Raw genomic sequence first — 17,141 nt, forward strand, 5'->3', positions numbered from 1 at the left:
AGCACACGTTGCCCTTCAGCCATGACGCTGTAAAAAAAAAAAAAACGGGCCGTGGGACGACGTCTCCCTGTGTACAATGAGGAGCAGTGGATGCGGGGACAGTGGTGATTTAATACAGTGTCGGCTAACATGACCGCAGTGTTACTCATTTCCCAGCTGGCTGCGCGGAAAGGTCAGCTGCCCTTTCCGCTGGACTTGGCATCAGGCGAGAGAAAATACATATCTCTCTGTGTGTGTATTCATGTAGCCCCTGTTTATGCCGAGTTGACTCCATAGATTAATGGCCACCTAAGCGATGTTGAATTTGTGTCTCTGTTGCTGCTTAAATGCTACTTACTCTTGGTTTTGAGGTGTGATTATATTCCAACAAATTAACCTCAAAGTGGGTCAGTTTCAAAGCCTGGAAAGCGAGACTAGCTTTTGAGAGACGCTCTGTTCCTTCTACACAATACAAGTTTAATTCACAGGGAACGAAACGCAACACTGCTCAATTCGATGCGCTCTGGGGGGGATTCATTGCCTCGGCCTTAGTTGCTCTAGTGTGACCGGGAGCTAACGTGAGCTAACTTCAGGCAACTGTTGCTGTAGAGCAGACAGAGTCAATTTGTTTCATGTCTCTTCTCTACTTGTGCTGATGTGAGGTTTTGCAAAGTAGCATGTTCACATCTCCAGCGTGGCTTTAATGATATGATCATTCATTAACATCTGCGACTAATAAAACCTACTGGAGGATGTTTGCACATCCAGAAATTAGGTTCCAGCGCAGAGTGATGCTCTTCTTTGGGAATTATTCATTTTTGCCTGCAAGTGAATTTGCACACAGTTTGTGCCTGTGAATGTCACGCACATTCATTAGTGATGTATAATATCCTTCTTGCCCCGGTAATTGAGGTCACAGAAGAGGCTGTTGTTGTTATTGAAGCACTTTAGGGTTCAAAGCTGCCATTTTGCCTGCTGTGAGTGGTGAGGGGGCGAGAACCAGTGGGGGGGGTCGGGGAGGTTTAACATTTGGTGGGTCGGGGCGCCTCTGTGGGATTTTTAGGATTCTTCAAAGGACCAGAATTTTTAGAGAAGCTGGGATTTTGTTTCAGATGTAAGCAGAGGACGCTGACAGAGGAGGGTTTAAAACCCATTGCACCCCGTCGTGCCCCAATTGGGGTCTGTACCTCTTTTCCCCGCGTTCAAGTAGTCTTATGAACCCAAATGAGTTCTAATACTTGTGTTGTTTTATATCATTTTTTTCTGAATTTTTTTTTTTTTTAATAACATGATGGTCACTGAGTTTTTCCAACTCCATGGCTCAAGGCATTTACAACATCCCGCTATACTAATAACACACCTTTTTGGAAAGGTTTGGACCTAAGGAATATGAATCCACACCAAAAATCCCTGCAAAAACAACGCCTCTGCCTTCAAAAAAAGAAAGAAAGCTGTGGCTGTTTTGTGACTTTACAGGTAAAAATATGGGGTTTATAAGGACGTGGGTTGCTGTGTTAGATTCCCACAACCCTTACGGCTACGTGGATGTGTTTGTTAGTGAAATCCATCTTTGTTAAGGGTTACTTATCACAAGTTTAGTGAAACGTCACGGTCGCTGCAGCAAGTTCACAGTTACGTACTGAAGTTTAACAGTTACTTTATTTATTTTTAAACATCGGTATATTCTCACAACGGATACAGTATTGTAGCACTTTAAATGGAGTTAATAAACGTTGTGGTTGTGAAGATAATTAAGTTTACGTTTGAAAAAGAAAAAAGGGACTTGTTTTTCTCAAATCAGGCGCTGGGTGACTCGAGGTGCTATTTGTCAAACCTGAGCACCGTTGTCAGAATTCCCTACACGGCCTGGAAAGAGTGGAAAAGAGATGATATAATGTTCAATGTAAATGTGGACCACGTGGCTTAAGATTCATTCTTCTTATATTTCTTAACAGATAACTGCACCAGTCAACAGTCTTTTATTGCGCTCCAGAAAAAGGCGTGTCATTTAAAAACAGAAGATTAACAGATTAACAGGAGGATCTCTGAACGTCATGAACCTCCATCCTGGAAGAAAGCCGAGTCAGGTGCCGCGGTCGTGACGGATGTTGGCGTTTGTTGCACAAGACCTGAACGTCGCAGCGTTCGAGTTGTTTTTCTTCCCAATGTGTTGAGTTGAAGTGATGTGCTCTTCGTCTGAAGCAACAGGAAAGTTGCTCCTCATCGCAACCCCTGCTCTGTTCTACATTTACTTGCATGCTGTGCAGTTTCTTTTTTCCCTCGGGCTAAAATTCACAGTAGGTGTAAACAATAGGGATCATTAATCATCTCTACACACCTAAAGGGAGAAAATGATGTTCGAGCAAAACACTGTGGGGCGAAAAAGGGCAAAAAGAGAAAAGAGGTGAAGAGGACGCTTGAGTGGCCCCTCCTCTGTTTTTAATTGTGTATTTAGCTTGTTTGTCATTTTAACAAACAAAGCCCTTCCCTTCTGACTGTAAGGAACATCCAGTTCCCGAGTAATGTGCTCGTCTGGATGACAGTCGTCTCAGAAACAGGTTCCTCATTTCTCGAAAGCTTCACATAATTCACAGAAAAGCAGTAAAGCAAACATGAGTCTGGAAGTCTCTCTCACTCCTCACGCACACGAGCGGCAGCACCGTCGCTAAGGTTTGACTTTTTTCTAGAAGTTGCATCAACAATTCAGCCGGCATTTCTTTTGTTTATGAAATCAGAGGTGGCATTAGCGATCTCGGAGCAAAGCGGCTGCATTAATAAAGGGATTTTGTTTGGGAAAGGAGGTTTTACATTTGCCTATCTCGACCGGCGCTTGCTCAAGTGTCGCCGGCAGCACAGGAATTTGCATTTTGTGACGCTGCCGTCGCCGCCGGCCGGCTCGTGTTGTATCGAAGTAGCACACTCGCCTGAGGGAAGCCAGGCTTTCCTACTTAATGTGGTGTCGGAGTTTGGGAGAAGGTTTTGGGTTCACTCTGGGGGATAATTGTGAGTGTCAGAGTGAACGTGGAGCGAGTCGTAATGTCCTGGTTCTGTGGCGTTCTGCTCAACAGGCAAAGCCATTTCCTTTTTCCTGACTGGAACAGACTGTCCTGAAGGAGTTCCTCACGAGCCAAAAAAAAAAAAAAAAAGAAGTCAGACTTTACCAGAACTTCTGTAACCAGCCCCAAGAGCTCTTATATCTAAACGAAGCTAAAAGCAGAGTGAATATTGGAACTACTGTCACCGGATAGGTACACAGTCAGTTTTATGTGCACTCAGTGTCTTTTATTGTGCCTAGCTTTAGTCGCTCATTAGATATCTGGTATTTTAGAGCCATGGCAAAGGCCAAAATGGGAAAATGCGTCTTTTGCTACTGAAGCAGTTGTTCATCACTTGTTGGACAACCAGACGGCGAACAAACAATAATATAAAGATGCAGGCTGATTCAATTCAGTTTATGTTGTATAACCCCAAATTACTCATTTGCCTCGGAGGGCGTTATAATCTGTACTATTACGACGTTGGATCAGGAAAAACCCTTTCAGGAAGAAACCATCAGGAGAAAAGTACGAGACAGACATAGAAATACACACTTGCGTGCAAACACACACAACTGGGCGCATGATCCCCTCCAAGATAGAGATAATAACCTCGAATGAAATGCCGGCAACGCATCGCCGCACTGACTCGACCCGGTTGCCCTGTTGACTTCCCCTCGACGTAAGTGGGCAGCTGTCGCCCGTCTCCATCAGAGGCTTTGGGGTTGTGATCCGCCTCTAATGAGTCCCGCCACCAAACGGCATTATTTATAAAGCCACCGGCGAAGTCTTCCATGTGCATTTTCCATCAGGCCTACAGCGACACGGCGGGCTCCTCATCAGTACCGAGATCACGGCATCGGGCCAGTCCGACTTTCAACTGGGCTCACTGGGGAGATAATGGGGCTTTGTTTAATGGTTTTCCCCTCTGTGCCCGTGCAGAGATCGGATTTAAACCCTAACAAGCACCGAGACCATCCATGACCTGATTCACTGCAATGGAGGCATTGTTAAGTCTCTAATCTCCATTCAGCGGCTATTGTTCTTTTTCTTTTTCTTCCAGCTTCTTTTCACGAAATCTTCCGCAGTCATATTAACGACCTTACTCGGAATTTCCTCTGGACGATCGCGAGGACCGGTATACGTTCGAGATAATTAATTTTCGTGGGCGGACGACACCGCCGAGTCAGTGAGACGGTTCACTCGTTGCAGAAATCTCCCCCAGTGAGAGATGTAGGTCACCGCGCTCGGCTGTACGGCGTTTTCCCGCTGCGAGCGTTTCACAGTAGCAGAACCGTCTGCCCTCCACCCGCCCAGAGGGGGCTATTGTTGTGCCGCTCCGCCACACTTAAAGGTGTTGATTCCCCAGCTGGCAACACATGTGAGCCCGGCTGGCTTTGTAATGGATGCACACAGGCTCGCACATGCCAATGGGCAGAACCACAGTGATATGTGTGCTGTATGGTCCTTTTTTTAAAATTAATTTCTCTCACTGACCTCTGTTCTTAGTTCAATGTTGTCAGGTACAAGCACAGCAGGGCTGAAGCGGTTATTAGGCATTTTTAACGATTTCAATAATCGTTCAAGGACATTTTTAATGGATAAATGCTCAACATGTGCTGATTTCTGGTCTCATTTACACGGTATTTAACATGCGAATACGTTTTCAATAAAATACTTTTTAAAAAGTGAGTCCCCCCACATGAAAGTGTGGGAAAGACAATAAATGAATTTACTGCACCGATTACTCTTGTGAAAGCCACTGTTTCAGGAGAAAAGGCGGTTAGAGGTCACAGCTAATAACATAACTCTCGCCACCCTAACACAGGAAGAAGCCAATGCCGTGCCCTTCACAGGAGCCTAAAATTGCCGCTGTGGCTTTGCGTGTCACTTCCTGGCTAATCACTAGTTTACTGAGGCCTTCGTTTTCTGAGCACTGAAAATAAATCCTACATTTTGCTTGTTGTGAGCTTTCACCTACATAAGGTTGAATTGATGTCCCCAACCGATTCTCATATCTAGGCGACTGGATCTATATTGATTTCATATTTTGAGTGGGATTCAAAGTTAGATGCTGGTACGCGAGGTGCAGTCCCCTCTGATTTCAGGGACTTTCCCTCTGCAGACGGTACGTGATGTGGTGGCCTGGGCAAGAGGGGCAAAGAGCAGTGTGGATTTCGTAGGTATGCTATCCCCCCTCCTCAAGTCTGTGTCCACCAACCCCCGAGCTCTTTACCCGCGCTCTTAACAAACTCATACAAGTAGAGACCAAACATAAGGAGACTGAAGCCAACATGATTCAATGAAGAAAAACACAATGCGTGTGTGCGTTTCTTCTTGTCTGTATTGGTTTCACAGCTCCTGTTTGCTGCCCCCGCAGGTTGTAAGTTGTACTGCAGAGCGATCAGGGCTGTTTTTCTTGGATCAAACGAGCGGCAGCCAAATTGTTTTGCCCCCTTGTCTTGGTCGGGGGTGTGCGGTGGTGAGTTGACTGCTAATCCGCCTCAGCGCCGCTAACAGTAGCTCGTCCGGACCAACAGCTGGGTTCTCGGGAGCTATTGGCCTCCCCTTGATCTGCTCCAAAATGAGGCCCAGTTTGTATTACACATCAAAGGACCCGAGAGGCAACAGCATGACTTTCATTTCGCTTTCTCCTCCTGCTTCTCGAAAGGTCAGGAGTTTTTTTTTTTTGTTTTTTTTTTCACCAACGCTCTCGGGGACTTGATGAACGTGATTTGTTTCTGCGGCGTTTCACATCGGAGGCGGTGGCTTTCAGGGGCTTGTTTTGGTGCGGCCGGCCGGTAACCTTTTAGGAACACCTCACTGCCACTGTTAATCCTCTGCATGGGTATTGCATCACTCGAGTAAACTCAGCCGCCTTCCTTTTTCTCCAGATTTGATATGGAGTCTTTATTTGGACGAACTCCACACGTCGGCTTTGCCATTGTCTGAAGTGTGGCACGTATTCTTAGCGTCCATGCTGGCGTCCAAATTTAGGAGCACCGAGTTTAAAAAAAAAACAAACCCTCATCAGAATCCTGTCACGCAGGAAGGTACAAGACATACACAGGAAGCTGGCAGGGAGCCAAACATGCTGTCCGCTGCAAATCACCAGACCGAGACATTCCCGTGCCAACACGGTAACGGAAGTGTCCAAAACCAATTTATCACTTAGTGCCCACTAAGCACACACACACACACACACACACACACACACACACACACACACACACACACACACACACACATTGGCATTTTTTGACAAACCGGTCAGGTTTAAAGTTAGCAGCAAGAGTTTGAACCTGGCTTTTAATGCCATTTTAAATCTTTCTCCTTTATGGCCGTGCAGACGTCCGAGCTGTGCATTTGTTGTATTTATAGTCGCACACACCTTGAACAGCGCCCTTGTAACGTTAGATCCAACCAGACGGAAACGTAATAAAGAAACGTAAAGCAGTGTACAGTATTTTGTTTCTTTTTCTGCTCCTCTTCTTATATTGAGAGCGCACATGTTTTTCTTTCACGACTGTCATGCCACTAATGTGATCTGGTTTCTTTAACAACAATGTACTTGCGTACATCTGATCTTTTTTACCGTAAGCTATTTGAAACTCTCACTCAGGTACCAAGTTTACATTCTCTACCTGAACCCAGGACAGGCTGTACTCTACTTTTCTCAAAACTAATTTTGAAAACTTATTAATGAAGTTGACATTCAAATCTAAATACACATTTGAATGTTGCACAGTTTTGGTTCAATTTGTTAAAACCCAGTAGGCTAAATTTCTGCACAGTTGCGATAAAAATAAGACAAAACTAATCTGTGTTTTTAAAAAAAAAATTTAAATCCATTCTGCAGCAGTGCACCGCAATCATTAATATCCTCTTCTCTCACATTTCACCAAGTGCGGGGTGCAGAGCAGCTCTCCACACATGGCAGAAAGGATGAAGTGAAGATAACGTTGTCAGTACTGGTCACATAAGGCTTGTTCGTGGAAAGAAGCCTATTATATTATTGTATAATGAGATTCCATTGTTTTCATTCATGTGATATAAACATTTCCAATAACTCCAGAGCGTCCAAAAGGGAAAATGTTTGATGTTTTGTTCCAGAGTCGATGCGATAAAACAAGATTGTTACCATACTTGATGTTGTACAGTACCACAGATACCACGAAGAATAACTGCGTACAATCGCTGTTTTGTCCCACATTTTCATGTGTTGCATTCGAGACACCACGTGGTGCAGAGTGTAATTGCATCTTCGTTTATCCCTCCTCTCTTACCGTAGTTTGTTCTGATTCAACTGAGAAGGCCGGCTGCAGCTACTTTTCAAACTTACTGTCTGTCTGGTAGCCTCTAAAGACCTATAAGTCTGTAAGTACTTCCGTACGGCCATGTAAATATTTTTTACGATATATTATCTGTGTGTTTACCATTTTAGTTGTGTTGTACAGATGCTAATCGCGATGCTATTCGTGATGCTAACCGCGATGCTATTCGTGATGCTAACCGCGATGTTAATCGTGCTGCTAATCGCGATTAGCATTTCTGTTTATGAACAACACATGCATGTTAAAATTGGCCAGGTGAGAGCTAATGCTAGCTGTTAGCGCCATAATTTAGACCACTGCCAACAGCTAACGTAGTTACATTATGATACGTTCAAGGGCAAAATGTTAATTATTGTCATCATGATGCAGTTTTTTGCTTCCATGCACATCTGGGTTCCACTTTGTGTTGCTTTTTTCCCCCATCTTTTATATGTTGAACCAATCTGTGTCAAGGTCAGGGCACACAGGGCACCAAACCCTTGAAGAGATGCTTCTCAGATGTACAGTGGGAAAGTCTTAACCCTCAGCTTTCTTGTCCCGAGGCAATGACACAGATGAGGAACACTTAATCCCAGTCGGGGATGTGCAGGCTGTCGACTGAAAGGATTTATTCTGTCATGTCATGCCTGATGTTCATGAGTTGCGCAAGAGCACTGGATCCCATTACTACGTGGCCAATGCATGTTAAGTCCTCACCATGCTTTCTATTGTTAACTGTTAAAAGTCCAACATGTGAAATGTGATCTCTAACCTCACTAACCTTTATATCTAGCAGAGCGTGTCGGAGGCCGAGCGAGCTAATGAAGCGAGCGCTCGGCCTCCTCTCGTCTTTTTCATTCCTTCTCCTCCTGCTTCTTTTCCTCGGACCGGCCACGTACATCACATGTCTCATGTCCGGGGCGCTTATTCAAACATTCCTGGGACGCCCGGGCGCAAACAGTGTCTCCTTTTCTGGACATTTTTTCATCAAACTTTGCTCTAGTTGCCCCCCCCCCCTCTTCTTACTCTTTTAAGCTGTGGCCTAAGCAGAGGATTACTGATACCCGTTAAGGTGGTTTAGATGGGTAAGGGATACTCTGTTTCAGTGGAAAGGACTGAGTTCAAACACAAGGAGCCAATTGAATAGACGGTAGGGAAGTGGAAGGCTTTTATTTGTTTAAGGTAGATGCAGTGCAAACAAAACAGGAACTTGCTCGTAAAAAGGGTGTCCCAGTCTCCACAGCGCACATCTATCGTACTAAAACAGACTTTGTGGGTCCATGGAGCCTAAATTAAGTCAGAGATTTTTTATTCACGCCCTTAAAAAAAAAGCCACAGCCATTGCCTTCCTCACACAGCGACTGCCAGAGCGGAGCCTGCTGCACCTCCGACTGTATTGTTTGCATAATCGATTGCTTCCAACACTCAGCAAATTGCGACAAGGATAATACAGTACAGGGTGGATCAGGTTTAGTTGAGACATGTTGAATGTCTGGAGCTTTTTGTCTGTGTGTGGTCTTGTAAGCTGGAACGGGGACTCGGCCTCCGTGTCGGTGGCTCTTAAGAAACATGAACAACGGATGAATGAAGTCTCTTGACATCATTATTGGGAAATGGTCTGATTGTGTATTTTGTGTTTGCTCGTTGATGGTGTTGCAGTTACACATTCTTTTGACGCGCCCCGTGGCACCCTGGGGAGTTCGACAGCTCACCTGTCAGCATAGCAGTAGCTCAAATATATAAAAAAAACAAACCAAAGCCTGGTACATTTCTTTTTAATCGCATCAAGATATAAGAAATATCTTGTCTGATTGCCGGATTGAGAAGTTTGCTGTCAGATTCGTTGCCTCCTGCTGGTTTCTTTTAAACCACCTCTGAGCTTTCTTTTCTCTCTCGTGTCCCTCGATTGAACAACACACCGAAAGGAAAGAGGTCAGCTTTTGAATGTACGCTCACGACGCGTCCATTTTCACAGCTTGTGCAAACCGAGAGTAACATAAAAACACTTTCTGTATCTAGTTTCTTCATATCTCTCTCTCAACTCTCTGCACTAGCCGGTGGCATTTGTGGGCGTCTAATGATATTTGTGTCTTATTAATGGCTGCTGATGAGCTGAAATGGTAGACTCTCCAGAAGCTTTATTTACTTGCTTTAATACTGACTTGCCAGTTTGATTTATGACACTGCCATATGGGCGCTGGTTACGGGCCACAAGTCTGATACACATTGACATCAAATCACATCGACCCCTGCATGTAATTAATGAATAATGATTTTCATTTTGCTTAATTTTCAAGACTTTTGACTTTCTTAAATAATCCCAAGGTTAGTTGCCCCTTGAGCAAAGGTTGAAACTAACATATTGCTGCAGATAGCATCAATAAAAAGCAGGAATTTCTAAGAATGTTCCTAACATCCTGCTTATCCGTACGCTAAGCGCAGTCATCATGAATGCGTGAAAGCTGAGAGGAGTTTGGCTCGGTGACAGCGGACCCAATGAATCGCAGACGTGGGTTTGACACAGTGTGGAAAGAGATTGTTTGACATCCAAGCCGGAGGTCACCTTAACTTGGAGCCACAGTTGTTACGTCAATAATCTAGAGATGGATAGATGGATACTTTATTCATCCCCAAGGGGAAATTTGTTTGTCACAATAGCAAGACACAAAAATAACAGGAATGAATATATGTATACGACTAAAAAAGAAAAGGTTCAGGGCTGACTGTCCCTAAACAAGAGAAGAGTCTTTAAACTTTGACTAGTCTGCACAGGACAACAAGAGAAACATACACGTTATCTTCAGATATCAATAAGGTCTTAAATGTTTGGACGGAAGGATACAAGTTATCATGAACAAAAGCATCTGACGTGGCTCTCTCATCTGTACGGGATCGATTTACAAGGCAACCCCCCTCCTGACTAAACCCGATCTGATTCGGCCTCCGCCTCGCAGTCAACCGCCGGGCCGGCTACTGTAGCGGCATTGTCCGAGAGCATCTGAGATGCCGTCACCGTCAGGAGGCTGAAATACGAAGAGGCGAAACTCCTCGGCGTTGTAAGTGAGCTCTCTCTCATGCGCTTCAGTGCGTGGAGTGTTTGCTGACACGCCGCTTCCGCATTACTTCATCCCGTTTTGCCCGTTGAGTCTGCCGCCACCTGCACTGCCACCCTAGACACGTGTGTGTGTGTGTGTTTGTGTGTGTGTGTGTGTGGGTAAAGTGTGTGTCTTTGACGTGACATCTGTGTTTTTACTCAGGAGATAGAGAGAGGATGTGTGCGTCTGTGCAAAGGCAGGAAATAGCCGAGGATACAGACTTCTTGAGCATTTTCCTTCTTTTTTTTTGCGGATAAGAAGAGGCCACGTCAGCCCCCCTTTTGGCTCCATCACATACTGCTATCTTAATTTCCACGACTCCTCCGCCCACGCACGCTGCTTCAGATACTCTTACATGAACGTACCTTCCTCTCTTTCTGACATAAGCCTCTATACGCTGTACCGCTGGAGCTCTGAGCCCAGTTATCGGCTTCTTCCATGAGGCTAAGCATCGTCAGGGCTTTGTGTGCTGTGTGTATATTCTGGCCGCCCTCACAATCTTCTCATTATCTCATTTTCCCTCCATGTCTTTTATATTTATACGATCAAGAAATCTCTCAGAGCTTTCCAACTGTTCTACTTTGGCCTTTTCCTTTCCTGATGAATACGGGTCACAAATAAATAGTCATTTCCTGTAGTAGTTTTAAACGTTAATCAAACTGGGATATATTTACTATTTACAGCTCTGGATTAACACAAGCTCGGTGCAGTTTACTGAGTATTTACAGAAGCACAATTGAGTGAAAATAAACTGCGTAGTGAATGTTTGTTGTATCACATCTCAGCCAGAGAAATAGTGAAGCTCATTGTTGTTTTTACCTGAGGTCTACAACACAGAGAAATACTTAAGTTAATACTAATGAAGAAAATCTTACTGCACACCCGTACTGTCACTTCTATCATATCACCACATTAAACGTGCACAAGAACACTTATCTGACACACTCTCAAATCCTCACACACACTCGCAGCGAGGTTGGCGAGCCGGGTCTGCTGCATCGATTCAGTCGCACAAACATCATGTCCGTGCGCCTCAAGGGATCGGGTTCAAGGAACTCCCCCCAAAAAAAGTTCCCCGAAACACATCACACACACATTCCTCGTTGTCTGCTTCTGCTGTCACCTACTTAACAGCTTTTATGTCCAAAAAAAAAACCTGTGCGACGTGCATATTTTGTGCAAGAAATGTTTCTTTTTTTTTTAAGCTTTGGGATCCACTTTAAAGGCTGCAGCTGACAGCGAAACGCTTTTGTGATCAGATTCTTTTGAAGAAAACCTGCCGCCCTCTGTGACAGCTGGCACGCATTTTTGAGTTATGGCAATGTGAATTACTGTACGACTGCTTTCGCACTTGCGTTAGCCTGCTGTGCGCGCGTGTGTGCACTTAATGTGTGTGTGTGTGTGTGTGTTTGAGTAGGGAGACCTCTGCCATTGTGGAGCTTTTACATCCTGACAACCGGGAGCCTGATGGGTTAAAAATAACCCAGTGCTTTCCAATTTTGTTATCTTTTGGGACCGCTTCTCCCAGCTGTTTTTGATTTCTTTTTTTTTTTGCGTGCGTCCCCATGGAATGCTCGGGGTCGCCAAGGGCCACTTCCTGTCGCATGCTTCCTGATTGTAGTGCTCAAACGGTCCCCAAACGTACTCAAAACATACTCAAAAATAGGACACCTGGGAAGGAAAGGCGCGTGCTGTCGTCTTCCTGGATGGCGCACTTGGCGGCCGCAGCCTAAAGACTGTCAGTGAGCGACAGCGTTTGGTTTCTGCTTCTTTTATCTTCAAATGATCTTTTCCTCGATGAGCTTCAGACGATGGTTCGTGAAGGGTTCTGCACACACGCAGAACAGATTTAGGCCACCGGTATAGAAAGAAATGACAAAGAAAAAAAAAAAATCAACATCATAGAAAATTTGTTTGCGAAAGTGTCGTTATCGATTCTGATGTCTCCGCGAAAAAACAAAGAGACTCGCAAAAGGATGTGCAGCTGTCCTTGTTTGTTGTATAAACACAAGTAAAGTATTTGAGTTTTGTGCCTATTTAAATAAGCACATAGCCAAATAAATAGGCATGCTATGCAAACAGCAGGCTATGTAAACTGCACTACTAAGCTAAGCAAATGGATTATTTAACTCGCTCTTAAGTATCAGATGCTTCTTATTTAGAGACAGACGGACGCTGATGAAATGAGGTTGAAAAAGAGCCTTATTGTGTTAATAAACTTGGATGCACATTTGCATCGAGGGGGGTTAGTTTAAAGAGGGATGTTTGACAATTAAGTTGTTTTTGGTGGTTTTGTTCGTCTGTGTTTTACTATGTGTATCGTGCACCAGACAGTTTGGTGGGGGGTCAAACAGGTTGGGTCATACCACTTGAGCCCAAGTAACTGCAGCGACATCATCATGTTAACAAGTGTCGATGTTAAAGCCGCTGTGGTTCAGCTGTATCTGTTTACACCAAAACAAATGATGGCCGTTTTAACCCAACCGCCTGGCACCGTCTCCTCGCCACACTCAGTCCAACGCCGGTTTCTTCTTTTCACATGGACGTCCACCCCAGTGTCCTCTCATCCAAACTTAGCTCTGGCTCGCGGCCAATCAGATGTCTCCTTTTGCTTCATCTGCAGATTGCCAAGTGGCAACTCTATAACTAACGTGTCAAGTCTTGTTTCAGTAAATTGATCCTACATCGAAATACGTCACTAAACTGTCCACGCTTCTGGACCTTTTTAGCAGTATTTAAGAATATATATATTAAAACAAATAATCAATAATTGTTTTTTTTTCCACTACAGCTTATATGGGTTAAAATCTGAGATATAATATATTCATTATTGAGCTTTAGAAGTGCTGGTGGTCTTTTCCCCCACATATGGACAGAGTCAGGCTAGCTGCTTTCCAGTCTTTATGCTAAGCTACGCTAACCAGCTGCTGGCTCCAGCTTCATGAGTCGTATCAATCCTTTCATTTAACTCTCAAAGTATTTCCTTGAAGTGACAAACTTTTAAACTCATGTCTTAGCAGCATATTTTCACATTTTCCACATTTTTTTATTTTCTTTCAGAACATGTTGTGGTTTGCCCAGATGCAAAATAAAAATGTGTGCATCCAAAAGCATATTTGACACTACAAGACGATTGTATTTTCTATTGTCACTTGTTTTCACATTGCTGGCATGTTGCGGTGGCTTCTCTATCGTCCTTTTAGCTCCACTGACAGAGAAGCGTCACTCTGCCAGCGCCCGGTCCGTGTGTTTGGGTGCTGCGTCTCTGGCTGCTGTGTGGCTTTTTTGTGTTTGCTCTGAAACTGCTGCCAAATAGGGAGCGTCATCATGCGTCACGCTCGGACAAGACCTTTGCACTTCCATTAATAGGCAGTTATTAAGTTAAGTTTTGAAGGCAGTTTATGGAGCGAAACATTAATAAGACCGTGACTTTTAAATGTGGTTTTGAGTTTGTGTATCTGCATGTGTGTTTATGTATGAGCCATTGTTGCATACTGTCTCTGTGTGTGTGTGTTTTTGTTTTGTGGCTCCATTGACACAGTTTGGCAACTGGCCAGCTCAAACTGCCCATAGCTTTGGGAGGCTGGAAGTAATGGGCTCATTTTCCCAGTGGGACGGGAGGGTGAATGAATGAAAACAGGGGGGGCTGACGACTGGCGACGCTGCAGGAATGACAACAGCCCTCCAGAGTCCAGCAGCAGCTCTGAAGGGACCGCTGCTGCAGAAGGATGCTTCAGAAGTCGCTGTCAGCGCAGCGTTTGAGGTGTTCGGGACAACGCACACATCTGGAAACGCTTCAATCGGACGCACCGAAGCGCTGCATTTAAAAAAAATGGGACTCTGTTCCCCAAATTTCAGGTTTCAAGTGCAGGCAGCCGGTGGACTTGTTCCAGGTCACACACAAGGAAGTGCCGTGAATTTTAATAAACGCCTGCGGGGACAGGTGTGGTCAGCCGGGCAGGTCGGACCTGGTTAGAGCAAATCCTCTGTAAAGCAGGAAAACAAGCGCTCCACTCCTGGGAAAACAACCCGTCATATTCTCTGAGGCCTTTTGGCTTTGAGAGGATTACTTAAATGATTAATACAAGTAGTGTGGTCTCATGAACATGGGATCAACTGACTAATTGTTGCAGCTCTGCACGTCCAAAAACATTTTAACTTGTCAGCTCACTTTGCAGTTTGAAATCATTTTCTCGAGTTATGGACTCTGTGACTTGCGAATGTAAACTCTTTTTCAGCAGCGCGTCTTCTGTGTGCAGATCATCACGTTGATGCGGTTGCTTGGAAATGTTTAATTAACATCTGTAATAAAGATCATTTTAGCACACCCTGCTATGGAAGCAGTTAAACAAACAATTATGAGATTAAAAGTCATAATTAGTAAGAGCGCATGTGCTTCAGTGGCACGAGCTTTTTTTAATTTTTAATTTTAGAAAAAAAATGTTTGGACTTTCTATCATCATTATGACTTTTTATCTAATAATTAGGACTTTCTATCATCATCATGACTTTCTATCTCATAACATGTGTTCTTTACTTGTGTAATGTGCTTTCCATACTCTGAGTGAGTTTTTTAGATCATGCCGAAGCTACAACACAAGCTAACGCTCTCGTCTGTTCAGCACCCGACGTGAATTAAAAGTCTCGCTAATGAGACACGGGCTCACTGTCTGAACCCTGAACGTGTGTCGGCCTTCCTCTCTGACCCGACCTCGTCTCCCCCTGCAGACCCCTGCCTCACAGCGACGCCGCCATGCATGGGCGAGGCCGACCGCTTCAGTCTGGAGGCTCTGCGGCACATCCACAAGCAGCTGGACGACGACAACGACGGGGGCATCGAGGTCAACGAGAGCGTGGAGGTGAGCTTTGTGACTTTACATTTAAAACGTAAAAAAAAAACCCTGACCGCTCTCACTGAATGCGATTGTTTCTCACGCTGCGGTTCTGGTATTGTGGCTATTTGATCACAAGCTTTCCTTTCTCAGTATTTCCTCGAACATCGGGCTAACCAAACCCAAGTGTTTCTGATTTATTTAACAGCTTCTGGCAGTGAGTCAGGCTTTGTTCATGTCCCGAAAAGTCAAATAAATAGAGAGACAAATTGATCTCAGCATCATGAACACACATAACATACCAACATTTATACGTCATCAGAAACACATTTTTACAGATATTAGCGACTGATATTCATATTTTTATATATATTTATATTATATATATATATATATATATATATATATATATATATATATATATATATATATATATATATATATATATATATATATATATATATATATATAATGTACCTCAATGCACAATGAATATCACAGGACCACAGAATATCACAGGACTCTGGTTGCGTGGGCAAAAGCCCACGCAACCAGAGTGCTAGAGGCCACCGTGGCCTCTTGAGTCTCTTAGTAAGCAACAACCTGCTATGCTCAAAAGAGACCACTAGGGGCCACGGTCACCGTCTGTGTGTGTGTGTTGGCAGGAGTCATCTTGACCTGGCTGAGAAATGCTGGTGTGAGAAACAGTTATACCCTCCAGCCCTCCGGCGGCCCCTCGGTAAAGAGCTGGACGCCGTATGAGTGGAGTCTAAAGACGCTGCAGTGTTAGACTTGGCCCCCGGCCCACATCGAGGCGATGCACTGGGCACATATATCCCCGATGCTCGTATCTCCTCTGAACGTAAAGCTGTTTTTGTCTTTATAAGGGCAATGAGCAGTGTCTTGTTTCTCTCCAGCAGTTGTTTTTGGCCGCTGCTCGTTACTGAGGATTTCCAAGCTTCTCCTTCGGGCCCCGGCGGTGGGCGGTGCCGGGTTTCATAACATGACGGACGCTCCTTTTAACCAAATTAGTGTCTGTCTGTCAGTCAGTGTGACTGAGACAAGTGTGTCTTTCACCGTCAGCTGAACTGGTACGACGTGAAAAGGGTTGATTGTCTTGCAGATGCTCTGCTGTATTCAGGGCATCTGGGTCGTAATGACGAAGAAATGGTGCAGCCATTTTTAAAAAAAAAATGTCACTTAACAATGAAGATCTTCAGATCGACTAGTGAAGATAATGGCTCGGATTCACAGACTTTATGCAACTTGATGAGCGCCAACTAGCATTATGATGCCTTTCCCAGGCAATAGCACTTTTTAAAAAAAATGTCGACACAAAGAAAAGTATGACGCAGCAATGTTATTAGTGGGGAAGTGCTAACTTTTACCCAGAAGATGGTCATTTTCTGGAGGTAATTTCTGGGGATGTCATTGTTAACCGTATGATCGTGTACTGTTTATTGAAGGGTTGGGGTTTGAGTTCCTGCTCCTCTTGCCCATACCCTAAAATGTCCTTGAGCAAGGCGCCGGACCCCGAATTTCCCAAAGTTTTTGCATTTGGTGCAACAAAAGGACCCCTGGTGTCATTACAAAGTCATGATATTCCTGACAGAGAAGTCTTATGAGGATAAAACTGTGGATGTCAGCTCCTATCTGGACTCCGCCCACCTGGTTGAAACCTTACACTCCGCCAACAAAGATCTTGCTGGCACCTCCTGCTTTTCCTTCTCTTATTCTGCCCCCCCGACACCTTCATCACTACATTTGAGAGCACGACGAGGATGGGAGGACGCTCGTATTTGTAATGTTATACGACAGTTTTTCATGACATGCATTTCAGAGATGCTCATGCTGGTGATGAAGATGCCGTGAGGTCAGTGCTGATAG

General features: G+C 44.5%; 1 protein-coding gene across 2 annotated transcripts in view; it reads left to right on the forward strand.

The window, feature by feature from the left end:
* Positions 1-17,141, forward strand: part of stim2b (stromal interaction molecule 2b) — a 34,053-nt gene that overhangs the window by 3,576 nt on the left and 13,336 nt on the right. Inside the window, exons 1-2 of one of the 2 annotated variants that reach the window (XM_068587389.1) lie at positions 7,317-7,391; positions 15,151-15,281. In XM_068587389.1, the coding sequence (XP_068443490.1) occupies positions 15,180-15,281 (102 nt within the window). In that variant the 5' untranslated portion in view covers positions 7,317-7,391; positions 15,151-15,179. Of the gene's footprint in view, positions 1-7,316; positions 7,392-15,150; positions 15,282-17,141 lie in introns of those variants that run through there. The other variant, XM_068587388.1, reaches the window with a different exon arrangement.

This window comes from Clinocottus analis, unplaced genomic scaffold (assembly GCF_023055335.1).
Source record: "Clinocottus analis isolate CAN_PGR_092001 unplaced genomic scaffold, fCliAna1.0.p SCAF_21, whole genome shotgun sequence".
Lineage (NCBI taxonomy): Eukaryota > Metazoa > Chordata > Actinopteri > Perciformes > Cottidae > Clinocottus > Clinocottus analis.